Source organism: Ramularia collo-cygni (assembly GCF_900074925.1).
Source record: "Ramularia collo-cygni strain URUG2 genome assembly, contig: RCC_scaffold03, whole genome shotgun sequence".
In the NCBI taxonomy this organism is placed as follows: domain Eukaryota; kingdom Fungi; phylum Ascomycota; class Dothideomycetes; order Mycosphaerellales; family Mycosphaerellaceae; genus Ramularia; species Ramularia collo-cygni.
Genome location: NW_019716257.1, coordinates 233,873 through 248,555, shown reverse-complemented (window position 1 = coordinate 248,555; position 14,683 = coordinate 233,873). Strand labels below are relative to the sequence as shown.

Below are 14,683 nucleotides of genomic sequence, written 5' to 3'. Positions count from 1 at the left end.
TTCATCCCTGGTAACTGGGATAGCCTGGAGGCAACCATTCTCCACCGCCAAAGAGTCCATTGATATTGATATCACTCATATCTTGCTGAAATGGCTGCTGCCCAGCCCACCCGCCGTTCGCAATCTGCATAGCGTTGGCGGCCATTCCAGATTGTGCCTGTGGAGTACCGAAACCCATGGACGGCGTGGATCCCATGAGTCTCTGCGACTGCATTGGCATGGGCTGTTGTTGACGCTGTTCGATATAAGGAGGGAGAGGGTAGAATTGAGCCTCAATGTTCTCATCTCGGCCTCGAGAAGATGACATGGGGCTATTGTTACCAATACTGTTGTAGACTTGGCTGCTGGGGTATATGCTGTTTTTACCAAACTGTTGATTGTTCTCGAACGTAGTCAAAGGTTGATTGGGGTATCCAAACGGCTCTTCTCCGGATGGAAACATCATTGAGGACAAGTCAGTTAGTTCCGGGTTACCGAGACCTTGCGATGTCGAGTAGAGTGACATTCCACCTGCGGTCTGGCCCGCGTTCCTTTGGTTGGCCGCTGCGAATGTGGTGGTGTCAAAGGGTGCGCTTGTTGGCGTCTCAACTCCATATGATGAGGCTGACTGAGACCAGGGACTATCAAAGGGTGATGCTTCTGCAGTGCCTTTGGGCTTAGTGTCTACGTGCTTGGGGAACGTGCTGGCTCGCTTTATGCCCATTTGAGGTGGTTCCTCATTAATCGTGGATACATCGGGATGGCTCCGAGACGCGACGGGGGCGAGATCCGTTTGGCTAGGCTTGGTACTCTGGTCAAACGGTCGTTTCTTGGAGATCGTAGGATTCTGTTCGCCGTCTCTCATCCACGCAGGGAGTCTCTGAAATAAAATGTCAAGCGTCGCCGTGCAGCGATCTGCCGCCATACTTCGTGATGCCAGGGAGGCAAGAACTTCTTTCCCTATCAGATATACAAGTATTAGCTATTGTAATAACGGCATCAGGGGAAAGTAGACGCTTCGGTGTCCATCGCTTGACTAGCGAACAGGCTACCGCCCAAATGCGCGGCACATGTCGTTCTAGCAAAGATGATTGGCAAAACTCACCTTCTATAGCATCTTTCATGACGGCCTGGGTCGTCGGATTGTCCGGATTCTCAGCTGCGAAGTAAACAAGCGCAAGGATGGAGAAAAACGTCGTGTACATGATGAACCAAAACGCTCCATTAAGAAGACCTTTCTGTTTCATCTGGGATGCAATGTGGACAATGTTGCGCGATACGTTCACAAAGGATGCAGCGCAGGCATACGCCCTTGGGTCCACGTGTTTGGATCTCTTCTCCATTGCGGTGAAATGTAGGAATGGTCGGTACAGCAGAACCTGTGCGTGGGCATACGACAGTCGGAGAAGCTGCTGAATCCGCGTATATCTCTCCGGCGCATCGCATGGTGAAAGAATTGATGGCAGGCTTGTCTTCCACTCTTCCATTTCACTCTCAATCTCCCGTATAGCAGAGAAAGGCACCGAGTAGGACTTGTCTTCTGGCCCCTGGGGATTTTGTACGTTGATGGGATAGATTTTCCGCATAACCTTTTGTAAAATGATCACCAACCGCGTATGCGCATTGAACGCGGTCATCAACGAAACAACCCCTTGCGGCATGGGAAGAATACCATCTCTCGTAATGTACTCATCGTCGACCTCGAGCGGATACTCCTGGTCAATATCTTCGTCGCTCAGCGTCTGCGGAAGGCCAAGCATTGCGCCGACATAAACGTCCAGTTTGCGTACGATCCAGAATACGCGTTTTCTACTCTCCGCTTCTACGGGATCAAACTTGCCAGTCGCTGCGCGGTGTAATCCCATTCTCAAAGCGGATCGGAGAGCCACACCAACATAGGCGTAGCATTGTGACATCTTGGCGGTTGATTGCAAGAACRGAATCATAAAGATGACTGCCTGAATCGATGTCAAGTCTCTGCAATCAGCAATGTCCATGAGTTGACGGGCATGTTTGAAATAGGCAAATCCCTGCTGGAAAGCACTTTCGTAACCTTCCCTATTGATGATTCCGTCATCGTCCCTTCCAAAGAGACTTCCCAATGCCATTGCACTGTAGAATAAAGGCAGAAAACTGTTGTCCTCGTTTGTGTAGTGGTCCGATGGGACATTGTAYAGGCGCTCGAAGCCATTCCAAAAGGTAGGTTGATGAACCGTACGCAAAAGTGCTGCAGCGTCATTTACCGCGTATATGCAAAGCTGTTTTGCCATCTCCTGAGGCGGCAGCTCTGTACTTCCAATGGAAGATGACTCGCCCATGGGTGACTCCGCCAAGGACCTTGGCGAGTCYAGGACTGGCGCCATCAGCTTCCCCTTGACGAATGGTCCAGTCATGGTAGCATCGGGGCCCATCAGGTCTCCAAGCTGTTCACGCATTCTTCGAACGAAGCTCAGTCCGGACGAATGGCCATGGTAATCCCAATGACCCTGCTCGTCCATGTCAAGTTGGGCAACGGCACGAACCATGGACTCCAGGTGCGCATCGGATTTCTTGTCATCACTTGGCGCAGGAGCTGATCGAGGCGGTCTATTCTCTTGARCCGCTCCAGGATCGCCTTTGCCGGGAGCGCCAGGAATCCAGCCCTGGGCGACGGCTTGGTCGATGCCTGGGTCATTCAAATCCAGATTTGGGATCAGTATGTGCAGCAGCGTCTCAGCGCGGTGTACACGATGCTCCAAATTCTCAACATACTGCGGAGCGGGGTTCCTCCGTCGGTTTGAGGGCTGGTCGTAAGTACATTCTACGCGGAAAGTCAATAACTTCATGTTTGCATGGGAGAGGGGTTGATTCGACCGACCATAGCTGTAAACGGTACAATGCGTGCACGGCTGCTTTCCGTCACACTTGATCTTTTTTCTCCTGCATTCGTCGCACGCTCGTGTGACTCGTYGCCGTTTTTGCAGGTGGCCTGGTGTTTTGCCACTGGATGCACTCTGTCCTGCAGCGCCGAAACTCGCAGCGGGCGAGGTTCCCTCGGTCTTGATGTTCATGTCGTCAGCAAGCGACTCAGCGTCGCTGACCTGCTCATCGTAGTCGTCGTGCTCCATGGTCGCCAGGACACAGGGAGAGTTGGGGATGAAAGATTAGCAGCTAGAAAAGGCTTCACAGCATTGAAATCGCCTAGCCCGGGCCAGCAGTACTTTTGAAGATATTTGCACGACCCGATGGAGCTGTGACGTCCTCAGGCTGCGCGCTTGGCAAATCGCGCGGTGGTAAGGTGGAGCTAGTCCTTGGTTCTTGTAGCGAACGACCGGGGCGGGATCTTCAGCCCKGCGCGGCTTGGGATGTGGCGGTTGTGGATTTCCGTGGCAATGTTGGACCAAAGTAGACGCCTAAGGCTTGGAGTGCATGGCAGGGACGGTCATGAGGAGGACAGGGCCGTGTGAGAGGACGAGATGCGGAGCGATGTGTGGAACAACGTCAGGGAAAAAGACTGAGCCTCAGCCCAGGCGTTCAGTCAACTCCACCCAAGATTCCCCCAGCCAAGACGCTACTATCCATTGCTGCAGAAGGAGACTGTGCCTCGTGTGACAAACACTTTCACCCAGCACCCTGAGCATGTACCAATCAAACTGCAGCGTCGTTTGAGACTCGCGAGCCAGGCCGCGCGCTCATCGATGCCCGCCCGCCCGCAGGAAGCGTCCATTGTCCGCCCGCCGACATAGGCTGGCATGGTCGGAGTTAAGCTTCCAAGCCTCTGGGTGGGTGGCTTCCACGCGCCCTTAGCCTYGATGAGGCGCGGTTGAGGCTGAGTGGCTTGAACCTGCATGCAAGGTAGACATCCGAACAGCACGCGCTTGCTGTCCCACCAGCTGTCAAGCTGTCACCGTCGCGCCACGCTACCATGCTGCAATGCTACGGCCAGCTTTCCACATCGACTCTCCCTTTCCCACTACTGCAGCAGACACCGGAGTGATGCAATGGCAAGTCTGCAAGGGGAAGCCGATGCCGCTAAACACACGACGGCGTTGTCCCCGGACGCCTGGCCGACGGACGATCGTAGAACCTACCCGAACGCCATGCGAGGGGTGCCCTGAAGCCTGGAAGCTTGTTGAGTCACTGGCGGCATCCGAGGACGATTCCTGGTGATGATGCAAGATCTGTATCGGAGTTCCACGCCCGCGTCTGGAGCGACATTGACAAGCTTGTCGGATCCGCAACCTTCAGTCGCCAACAGCTCCACGACTCGGCGACTCGGCCTCTCCCTGCCCTTCACACAAATTCGTCAGCAGTTCGGTCCCGAAGCACAAGGTTTCAATGTAGCCAAAGACCGCATTCCTCTATGGCATACTCCGTGCTAAGCAGAAAGATCTCGCCTGCTATCGCCTCGTCCACCGCTCGGCCTTTGAATGCAGCCTATTTGTGTTCATTCGGTACAGAGGTACTGTTCGTACGTACGAGTCGATCCTTTAGGGCTCGCTCCACCTGGCCCACATTACTAGACGAATCCTTAAAAAGGTACTTTGTTAAAATGAGCAAGGCTACACGGTTAACGCAAGTTCAAGCGTACAAGTATTACGCGTCCATACATCGTTTGCCAAATGCAATGTTTCTTCGCTACGCATGGTAAGACATTGGAGAGAAGATGGAGAGCTTCCATGAGGAGATGGAGAGAAGCTGTACCCGATTGAGTATTTGCAAACCTCCTCCACGTAAGCCTTTCAATAGTCAACGAACAAGCGGCCGCGGGATACCTCTTCCTACCATGGCACATGTGCAGTAGCGTGGTGGAACTCTTTCGAGGGCATGAATCCTTTTCGCTGTTATCGTCACCATAAGCCGAAGGCGTGTACTGGGTGATGACCATAAGCCGACGAGGGGTGTAGATAGAAAATGCACGCACACAATGTGTTCATACCCTCCTATTGTTACAATCTCACCAAGCCCCAGGAGATATACTACTACAAAAATCTATCAGTGCCATTCATTACCCGATCATCAATGTCTATGCCTTCATAGTCTTCAGGAATCCGTCAAGATTAAACTCTTCCTCGTACTGCTTGTCATCCCAGAGCTCACTCAGCTCATCCAAAATGCCCTTTTTGCCCTTTTCGCGCATATTACCCTCAGCATCAACAGCATTAGATTCGTCAACACCATTGGTATCGTTCCCACCCTCTGCAATGGCAAGATTAGGATCCGTCTCGCCGAGATTGAAAAGATCCAGGATCTGATCCGTCTCCATAGTTCCTAGACCGGCATTCTGCTGATTCACCACCGTGGACGCCACATCAATCTTGAATCGCTGAAGGTTGAGAATCTTCTCCTCCAGCGTGCCTCGCGTAACAAGACGGTAGACATTGACGACCTTCTTCTGCCCGATTCGATGAGCACGGTCCATGGCTTGCAGGTCTTTTTGCGGGTTCCAGTCATGTTCGACGAAAATGACAGTATCGGCTCCGGTTAAATTCAATCCCAGTCCACCAACGCTAGTCGTCAAAAGAAGGCAATCAATGGAAGGATCAGAATTGAATTTGTTGACAATGTCCTGGCGCTTCGAAGCTTCGACGGATCCATCCAACCGGGAGAAAGTCACACCCGGCAACATCTTTTTAATGACGGTGTTCTCCACCATGTCAAGCATCTCCTTCATCTGACAGAAGATGAGAGCACGATGTTGCGAGACTGCTTGGTCAGCAGTCGGCACTCCTCCGCTATCCGCATTGGAGGAGGCTCCAATGCCGCAGTCGACCAGCAAGTCGCGCAGTGCTGTGAGTTTGGGTGCGTGCTTGGGATCCTTCAAGTTGGAGTTGGACTTTGCGAGCATCGCCTGGATCTCAGCGTACTGTTTGTGCCCTTCTTTCATGACCATTGCAGGCGAATTGCAAAGTTTGCGCATGTATTGGAGTGCCTGGAAAATGTGCTGCTTGGCTTCTTTGTCGGGATTGCCAGCCATGTCCTGCAGAGATCGAGCCTCCTTCTTAGTGAAGTCATCAAACAGGCGCTTCTGGAGATCGCTGAGGTCGCAGTAGTAGTTTTGGAGGATCTTCGGTGGAAGATCATTCAGGACCTCTTCCTTCAGACGACGAAGTAGGAAGGGTAGAACCTGTTTGTGCAGGGACTCGATGGCAAGAGCGCCGGCCTCTTGTTCCTTGGACGAAGACTTTGCGAATCGACTGGCGGCGATGGGCTTGGCGAATCGATCCTGGAAAACCTTCTCTGTTCCGAGAAAGCCTGGCATGAGGAAGTCGAAGAGAGACCACAACTCCAGCACATTGTTCTGAATTGGCGTGCCGGAAAGAATGAGGCGGTGGTTGCTAGGTAGTCTCTTCACAGCCTGGGTCACTTTGGCTTTGGGGTTCTTGATCAAATGGCCTTCGTCCAAGACGAGGTAGTTCCAGTTGATGGGAGCGAGCAGCTCGACATCATTACGAGCAATATCGTAGGAAGTAATGACAACATCAGCAGTGGCCAACTGGTCACGCACTTTACCACGCTCCGCTGGAGGGCCTGCAAACGCCACAGCAGTCAGGAAAGGAGCATATGTGCGGATCTCTTGCTTCCAATGTCCAGTGAGGGTGGGTGGGCAAATGATGAGAGATGGCATACGTCGCACGTCTGGCGCTTGCGTCTTGGCAAATTCCTCCGCTCGAAGATGATGGTCGCTTGCAACGATGCACAAAGTCTGAAGCGTCTTGCCAAGTCCCATGTCGTCACAGAGGACGCCATGAAGATGATAACGGTTGAGGAAAGCGAGCCAGTTGACACCGTCTTGCTGATATGAGCGTAACTCAGCCTTGATTGCGACGGGAATGTGGAAGGGCTCCACTTTCTTCGGATCGAGCATCTGTGAGATGAACTTGCGCTCTCGATCACGGCCCTCGAGAAGAGACTGGGGGAGACCTGGTGGATCGGGAATACCAGCTTCTAATGGTACCAGCTTAACGAGTGTCGCAAACGCTGTGGTCGCGATGAGACGTACGCCACCATCCGAATCGCTCATACGCCCAAGAACGGGTACCAAGAGKAAGATGACATATGGCAAGATGCCGTCGCCCATGACTTGGATGAGGTGATAGATGCACTCAATTGCACCTTGTCTGTGTACAACCTCATGAGCATTGTTGATGGGCGGGATGACTTGTTCAACAAGCATAGTGAAGCCTTGGACAGTGATGACACTGCACACACTGGCAAAGCACTTGGCTGCCGTATATCGTAATACAGCGAGTTTGCTCTGGAGAGCTCGTGCAACGAAAGGAAGTAGTTGCAGAACCCACGAATGGAGCGATGGGTCGAGTGTGGCTACGAGAGCTCTCAAAGTCGACATCCCATCGACGGCCTCCTGTCCGAGTGAAGAGTCGGGATCCGTGATGCCGGCAGGGAGCTCATCGGTGAAACATTCCCGCACAGGTCCCTCAATCACAGCCTGAAGTTTCGGAACTCTGGCGAAGAGATCGCCACCAAAAGTCCGGCAGAGCTGTTCCAGTGCGTCCTTCGCACCACGGCGGGTTATTCTGGCAGCTCTGACCTCGCGTTCGTATTTTGCGGCGTCCGGTCGATCCTGGATGTCTTCATCCTTTTGCAAGGACAGAATGCCAACCTCGCGATCCGCATTGGGGTGAAACTCTGGGGTCTCGCCAGTCTCCATACAACAGAATTTGACCAGATTACCAACAACCTTCTCTACCACCTTGTTGCGCTCTTGCGCGACAAGTTGGCTGATGAGTACTGAAATCGCTGTAGCTGTCCTGTGCTGGAGATCCACATTTTCCTCCTCTTTAATGCTGTCCATGACTGCCTTGATTGTCATCTGTGGCTTTTTGGGCACGCTCTGGAAAGCGATGAGGGCCGCTGCTGCAGATGATCGAATACGCAAGTCAGCCTGCGCTTTCGCATTGTGCGCTTCGCTTATGGCAGCCTCAGCATCCATCTTTGCAGTTGCAAGAGCCTCGGCTGCCGTCATACGCTGCACTGTGGAAAGGCCCTTCTTGAGACGTTCATAGTCCTGAGACACAATCTTCTCCGCATCCTGTATAGAGAATGCGTTCTTGCCGGCTTCCGGTTCGCCCTGACAGACCACAGCCACAATAGGGAGCTTACTGCCCGGTACGTGACCGTGCTCTTGGAACGCGTTGAGGAGTTGTTGACACTGCGCTCTAGCGATGCGGAGATAGCTAGTCAAGTCGCTATACCAGCCGGGTCTGGTATCGTCGACGAGATTCCGCAGCTCCGAACATGCAGAACTTAAAAAGCTCTCACCCTGAGTCTTGCAAGAAGCAAATCCTTCAAACGCCATGGCTGTGAACAACTGTGTCGATGCGTAGACCGAAGTGAGCCCAGGTAGCAGCTTTGGTCCAAAAAAGGCTTCGCACTCATCGGCTGGCCACAGAGCCACCGCCTTACCGATCGCTCGGGTTGCAAATATACGACTTCTGATCATCACGTCGGCCCCGACGAGATCGACATCACCCTGCATCATAGCTGCATCGATGTTGTGTGTCGTTGACGAGGGAGGTGGTACGGATGGCTCCTTCTTTTCCGATTTGCGACGCTTCTTTGGAGGCTCCGCGCCATTAACAGGTGACGCACGGTGGGCATTCGCAAGAGGCAGATAGGTCTGCCCCGAAGGCTTGATGAACAATGTAGCGWCCATGGGAATTGGATGGCGGCTGATACCGATGGGATGCAGCGTCAAAGTGATCAGAGGAGAGGCGTGAGCCTCGAACTCTTGACTGAAAGAGTGTGGGCCTTTGCTCATTAATGCATCAACGAGGGCTTCCCACACCTCAAGCGAAAGCTTCAAGACAGCTTCATTGCGCTCGACGATGAGATTCTGGTAGACCAAGCGGAGGGCCTTGCCATTGATCCAGCCTTTAGTATCCTCGCCGTCGATGTTGATGAATGTGAGAAGCGCACGAAGAACAGCAGACCGCACACTGGTGATGGTGTGTCGCAGGAAGGGATATAATCGCGGTACAAGCTCATAGAACGATTGCTCTGGATCGTTGGCTGCGTTCTGCTTCATCGCGGCCAGCACTTCTGGGAAGCTGCACAGTTTGGCCAATAGATCCATCACGGAACCAGTACTCGCGCTGAGGTCATCCGAGAGGCTAGACAGACATTCCCAGACCACGCTGATAAGATGACCCAGCTCGTCTGATCGGACATTGACGAACTCTTTTGCCACTGGTATGAGGGTCGCCGCACTGACAGAGCGAACATCGTCGTCCTGATCTCCAAGCCCTTTGATTACGCACTCCAAGACGCCGTCCATTAGAGAGCGATCTTGGAAGAGTAGATCCGTTCGAACAGCAACCAGATAGCGCATACCAATCATGCCACCATGACACGCATGCCAGATCCGTCGCGATACTTTGAGATCCTTTTGCATTACCAGTCTGTAGAGGATCCGGTTAATCTCGTGCACTGACTCCGGTGGAAGGAACTGCAGGACAGCACCGAGAACTTGTCCCACCGTCTCTCTGATCGGCGCCACAGCATTGTCAGAAACATAGTCCGCGAATCGGTCCAGCATGAACACACAGCAGATGCGGCATCCGAGGTCATCCAACCATGCACGGTTCAGCTGGTCGTTTTCCTCCTTGGTGTTGCCAGCACGGCGACCTGCGCCGGCCCCGTGGACGCGCACGATCTCTCGAAGACCCATTGCAGCGCCGTGCCGAATCTCCCAAGACGGATCGAATAAGTCGACCGTCAGGAACTCACAAAGTCTCTCGAATGGCCAATCGTTGCCTTCCTCCTCGCCATCCGCAAGTAACGCAGACTTTTCCGCAATGGGCACACCTTTGAACTCTGAGACAACTTTTGAATCATCATCACCGCCTTTTCGATCGAGAGAAAGATAGTCCGCACTGCCATTTTCATCTGGTTCCTGCTTGAACTCTGGCTTGATCTCCTCTGTTGGTGTTTGCGCACTGACACTCTCGCGGCGTGTTGCAAAGTCGTATTTGAACTTCTTGTTGTCGCGCTTAAGTTCTTCCTTGCGGCGTCGCTTGAGCATGTTGAGCTGTCGCTTGCTCATCTCACCTCCTCCTGGGGTAGCTGGCTGCGGCTCGTCTGGAGATTTGGTGGCGGCATCCTCACTCGTCTTGCCAGAGTCTGTGTCCAGTTTGGGAAGATTTTGAGCTGACACTGACGCAGATCGAAAAGCAATATCTTTGTCGCTGACAAGGTCTTCTTCAATGTACTGCCCGCCTAATCCAAGACGTGAAGTGAGGGTTTTCTTTTGGTGGGCTAATCGCTCTGCAGCGTTCAGACCGGCCAGTTTGTAATCATACTGCTTACCGGCACTACCGRGCAGTTCCTTGCCATAGGTGAGAATTGCCTCAACATCGAGGGTCGCAAGATGTAACTGCTCTGGCGATGATTGGGACGATGGTGGATCCTGCTTCACGGGGTTATGGTCGTCCCCGTTGGAGATCTCGTCGATGGTGGCATTGGGATCGAACTTTTCTGCATGTTCGACGATGCCGCCAATAGCGCGTGCAGCAGCAGTGCGCGTGTCCCAAGAGTGTGATCGAAGATAGGGCACGACACGAGTGAGCAAATTAAAGAGYTCGTCTGGGTGATTCTTCTGGACGTCCGCGAGCTGTTGCGCGGCAGTATTACGGATGAGTTGTGTAGAGCCGGTCTCCAGTAGAACGACCAATCGGTCAAGTCTGTAGAGGAGGTCAGGTGACGTTAGCGAGAAGCTTATGTAAAGGATGTGTAGATGGATAGAGGTGGATAAAATGTTTGTTTGCATACCGTGAAGTCGTCATTGTTGTTTCTCAGCGCGCATTTGAGCGCAAAGGAGATGTAAGTCGTAAATGAATATTACCAGTCCATCGAGAGATGATGCAAGTGCAATCCAACAGTTGATAAAAAAGAGAGGTCGTGTCAATGCATGGGAGCCAAGAGCGACCGCGCGGGATGCTGAACTGGGCAGGTGTGCCGGTCACACTTTTCTCTCAGCACGAGGTTGCGTCGATTTCGCAGCGGCGCCGGGTGGGAGCTCTGTATTAATAAACTCGCAAATGGAAAAAATTACGACCGTGCACCCTCCTCTCGTTTAGCCAGCCAACCAGAATTCAGAATTGACATTTTAGCTCGCTCTTGCCTCGAAGACGTGCAAAACAGTCAACGACATTCTCCCTTTTCGTCTGGGAGCACTTATACACATGGCAGGTCTGATGGACGTGGAGACGATCGGATGGTGACTATACGAGACTTCCGCCATCATCCTATGATGAGTCCCACTCGAAGATTCCAGACGATGAGCACCAGCGCTGGTAAGCATACGTTGCAGAGGCTGGAAGGAAGGGCAACCTGGGCGATTCGTTGCTGAATCATACAACAACTTTCCATTCATCATGCTTGATTATTATTGCATTATCGCACAATGTCAGAACGAGAAGATCGCCTCATCATGGTCATACAAAGCGTGCAGCTCGTGTTACACAGATCCTGTCAAGCTGGTCAAAACACCCGAGCGATGCAAACACTACGCTCGTCATCAAATCGTGAACAACAAACGCGCTTCTAGATAACTTATCGCGTGCGATGATGAAACGCATGAAACCGGGAACTGTTCGTTGTTTTTGTTGATGGCACACCGTAAAGGGATCGAAACCGAAGAGCCTCACGCGTGATCGATGTAGCATGGTGCATCCTCTCATACCTTACGTTTGCAAGGCTGGGACAACTGCACTTTCGCCCACCTCCTTCTCGTAGTTGGGGATGGCTGAGATGAACATGGGTCGCTCAGGGCATCTCCAAAACCTTGAWCTTATACATTGCGTTGACAGATAATTAGTCGCACAAGATGATGCTGGATTTCAACAATGCGGGTGGTCGCGACACACGATCTATACATGACTTGAAGGATGCGGCGTGTAAAACAATGGAGATGATGATACCTGGGATTCTACACGTTCATTGTATGCAAACATTCACGACTTGGGCACTTTGATCGTGAAGAGGGACATTGTAAGCACAGAATGAGAAAGGGTATGCAGCGAGTTGTGTAGAAGTTCCCCATACACCAAGCTTCGCGACACTGCAAAGGCCGGGTATCAAGGCTGGTGGCGGAGGCCAGTCTCACGGCWCATTCTTCGCACCGCCCACTGCTGACCCCGAATGCCGTGACTTTTTCCGTTTGATCATTGCGTTTTTGAATGTTTTTGGCGACGTGAGACGCTATCTTAACGCCTGAACTGCCAGTTCCCATAGCCGTAGGTACCATCCAGCCCATTCAACCATCATGCAGCAGTAGCAAACAACACAACCCTCAACACACATGCTCCATCTCAGAAACAGACTGTGCGTCTAGTAGCCGTACTGCTCCAACTGCTTCTGCGTAGCCTCGGGGATCTTGGCGTTCTTCTTCGCCTCGAGCAGGTTCTTCCGTGCGGCGCTCTTGCGCTCGTAGTATGCCTGACCCTTGACTTTTCTCCTCTCCTCCAGACGAGCGACGACGTCCTGGTACTTCCATCCGAACTCGTGTCCGAGACGGCCGACGGTGCAGTACTTGCGGCCGGGCTTGAGGCGCAGCACGCGGAGGGCCTGTGGGACGACCATGCGCTTCTTGTGGTCGTATGGTGGTGGGACACCCTCGAAAGTCTTCAGGCGCTCCATGGCCTTTGCGCCGCGTTCAGTCTTGTGTGGGATCATACCGCGGACGGTGCGCCAGAACATCTTGGCCGGGGCCCGGAAGTGCCATGGTCCACCACGGGTGGGGTTGAAGCGAGTCTGCTTGCGGAGGAATGCGGAGTACTTCACTGTGGGTGGGTTAGAATGTCATTCGAGGTGGTGGACAGGTTTCGAGATCGATAATCGCGGGAGGACGTACGCTTGGCGCGGAAGAACTCGCCGGAGATGTTGAGGGCCTCGCAGCGGACAACAACGATCTTCTGGCCGTTCAGAAGCTGCTTGGCGACGGTCGAGGCCAGGCGACCGAGGAGGTGACCCTTGCCGTCAATGACAATCTGGTGGAGGAGCGGTGTTAGCGGTGGATTGGGAGGTTGGAGTGCTGCAATGCTGCTTTCGGAGTGCGCAGTGAGGCCCATCCAATTATCCAGCAGCATTTAWCAGGAGGAAATGCTCACCACAGGCTCAAAGGTAGACATCCTGCTGTTAGTACGGGTGGTTGATGGGGTGGAGTGACGGTCGTCGTGCTTTCAAAACTGAAATTCGTCAAGTTCACAAGTGGATTTGCTTGGCAATTCGAGGCAACTTCGCCGAAGCTCGTACTAGCTCGTATTGGCCGGGCGCGTGACGACGATATACACCTACAAATCTGTTCCCGGACTCGACTCAACGTACGTAGTTCGGAATATACAAGAAAAGCGTACAACTCCAGTACAACGGGACTCAACGTGGCGTCCTCACTGTACCAGCAGTTCACCGCCGCCACCACGCGCGCGCTGGATCACGCACTGGAGATTGTGGGCTTGCACACCCCGCCCTCATCCTCCCCTCCTCCGACCACTTTTCTGACCCCGGTCGCGGAATTCTTCCAACAGCGATCGTCTCTCGAGAACAGTACCTTCCTCCTCGCACTCACCACTTTCGCCTTCCTCGCCATGTCTTGGTCCTCCCGCCTCGGCAACCTGGGCCGCTTTTCCCCCTTCACTCGCTCTCCACCGCAACATTCGACAGTACGTGACGCCGACTTCAGCTACATAACTGCCGACGACCTGCGCAGACACCAAGCTGAATCGATGTCTCAACAGAACCAGCCGTCGGAAGAGTCGACCGACCTGGGCGATCCCCGCGACACGGACTTGTTGAAATTCCGTAACAAAAAGACGACATATGCCGTGCACTTTCCCGCCTACAGCATCGCCAAGGGCGAACTCACGGTCGGCCAAGTGCGCGATCAGGCCGCGAAAAAGGTCGGCGCCGGTGACGCACGGCGAGTCAAGTTGCTCGTTCGCGGCAAGAACCTCAAAGACGACAGCAAGACTTGCAGGCAGGAGGGACTACGGGAGGGCGACGAGCTCATGATGACCGTGGCCGAGGGTGCAGGATCGGGAAGTGACAGCGAGAGTGACGACGAGTTCGACGGGATTGACGAGACTGCGGCCGGTGAGACCAAGCGGAAACGCAACCGGGGAAAGAAGTCGAAGCGTCGCAAGCAGCGGGAGGATCGCGGTGATGGCGCTTCTGGTACTTCCACACCTCAGCTCGGCGTATCCGGTCAGCAGAACTCTCGAACMCAGTCGCCGAAACCACCAGTCACTGCGTTGGAGAAGCTGGCCGCATTGCGGGAGAAGCTACAAACCTTCCTACCCGACTGCCGGGCGTTTGAAGCCTCTCCCCCCGTGGATCCAGCGAAGAGGGAGTTTGAGCACAAGCGTTTGTCGGAGACCATCCTAGCACAGGTCCTTCTCAAGCTGGACGCCGTCGAGACGGAAGGTGACGCGGATGCCAGAGGCCGGCGGAAGGAGCTCGTAAGGGAGACTCAGGACGTTCTCAATAGGTTGGATGGTGTTGTAAAGGGAATGTAGGAAAGCGGAATACAGAAAACTCTGGGCATGGACTTGACGATTTGCATGGCTTGACTGTGTTTCAATGACAGCGAGCAGTTTTTGGGCGGTGGATCAAGCGATCTGGCATCATTTTCAAGGTATGCATTGCGAATCTCGTACAGCGAGGCGTCTATGGGATGTTGTAAGATCACGAGAGACGGGGAATATGT

General features: G+C 53.4%; 4 protein-coding genes; 1 reads left to right on the top strand and 3 right to left on the bottom strand.

Moving 5' to 3' along the window:
* Position 1: 1 nt before the first annotated feature.
* Positions 2–3,086, bottom strand: RCC_02447 (related to transcriptional activator Mut3p; the record flags this gene model as incomplete). XM_023767738.1 has 3 exons in its annotated part: positions 2–939; positions 1,085–2,779; positions 2,837–3,086. 3 exons carry the CDS (start codon positions 3,084–3,086, stop codon positions 2–4), a joined length of 2,883 nt encoding a protein of 960 aa, XP_023623506.1.
* Positions 3,087–4,984: 1,898 nt separating this feature from the next.
* On the bottom strand, positions 4,985–10,763 carry RCC_02446 (probable SNF2 family DNA-dependent ATPase domain-containing protein; the record flags this gene model as incomplete). XM_023767737.1 has 2 exons in its annotated part: positions 4,985–10,661; positions 10,750–10,763. The coding sequence occupies 2 exons, from the start codon at positions 10,761–10,763 to the stop codon at positions 4,985–4,987; spliced, it is 5,691 nt and encodes a 1,896-aa protein (XP_023623505.1).
* Positions 10,764–12,309: 1,546 nt separating this feature from the next.
* On the bottom strand, positions 12,310–13,109 carry RCC_02445 (60S ribosomal protein L13a; the record flags this gene model as incomplete). XM_023767736.1 has 3 exons in its annotated part: positions 12,310–12,761; positions 12,833–12,968; positions 13,089–13,109. The coding sequence occupies 3 exons, from the start codon at positions 13,107–13,109 to the stop codon at positions 12,310–12,312; spliced, it is 609 nt and encodes a 202-aa protein (XP_023623504.1).
* Positions 13,110–13,565: 456 nt separating this feature from the next.
* On the top strand, positions 13,566–14,492 carry RCC_02444 (uncharacterized protein; the record flags this gene model as incomplete). XM_023767735.1 has 2 exons in its annotated part: positions 13,566–13,640; positions 13,716–14,492. 2 exons carry the CDS (start codon positions 13,566–13,568, stop codon positions 14,490–14,492), a joined length of 852 nt encoding a protein of 283 aa, XP_023623503.1.
* Between the last annotated feature and the right edge of the window lie 191 nt (positions 14,493–14,683).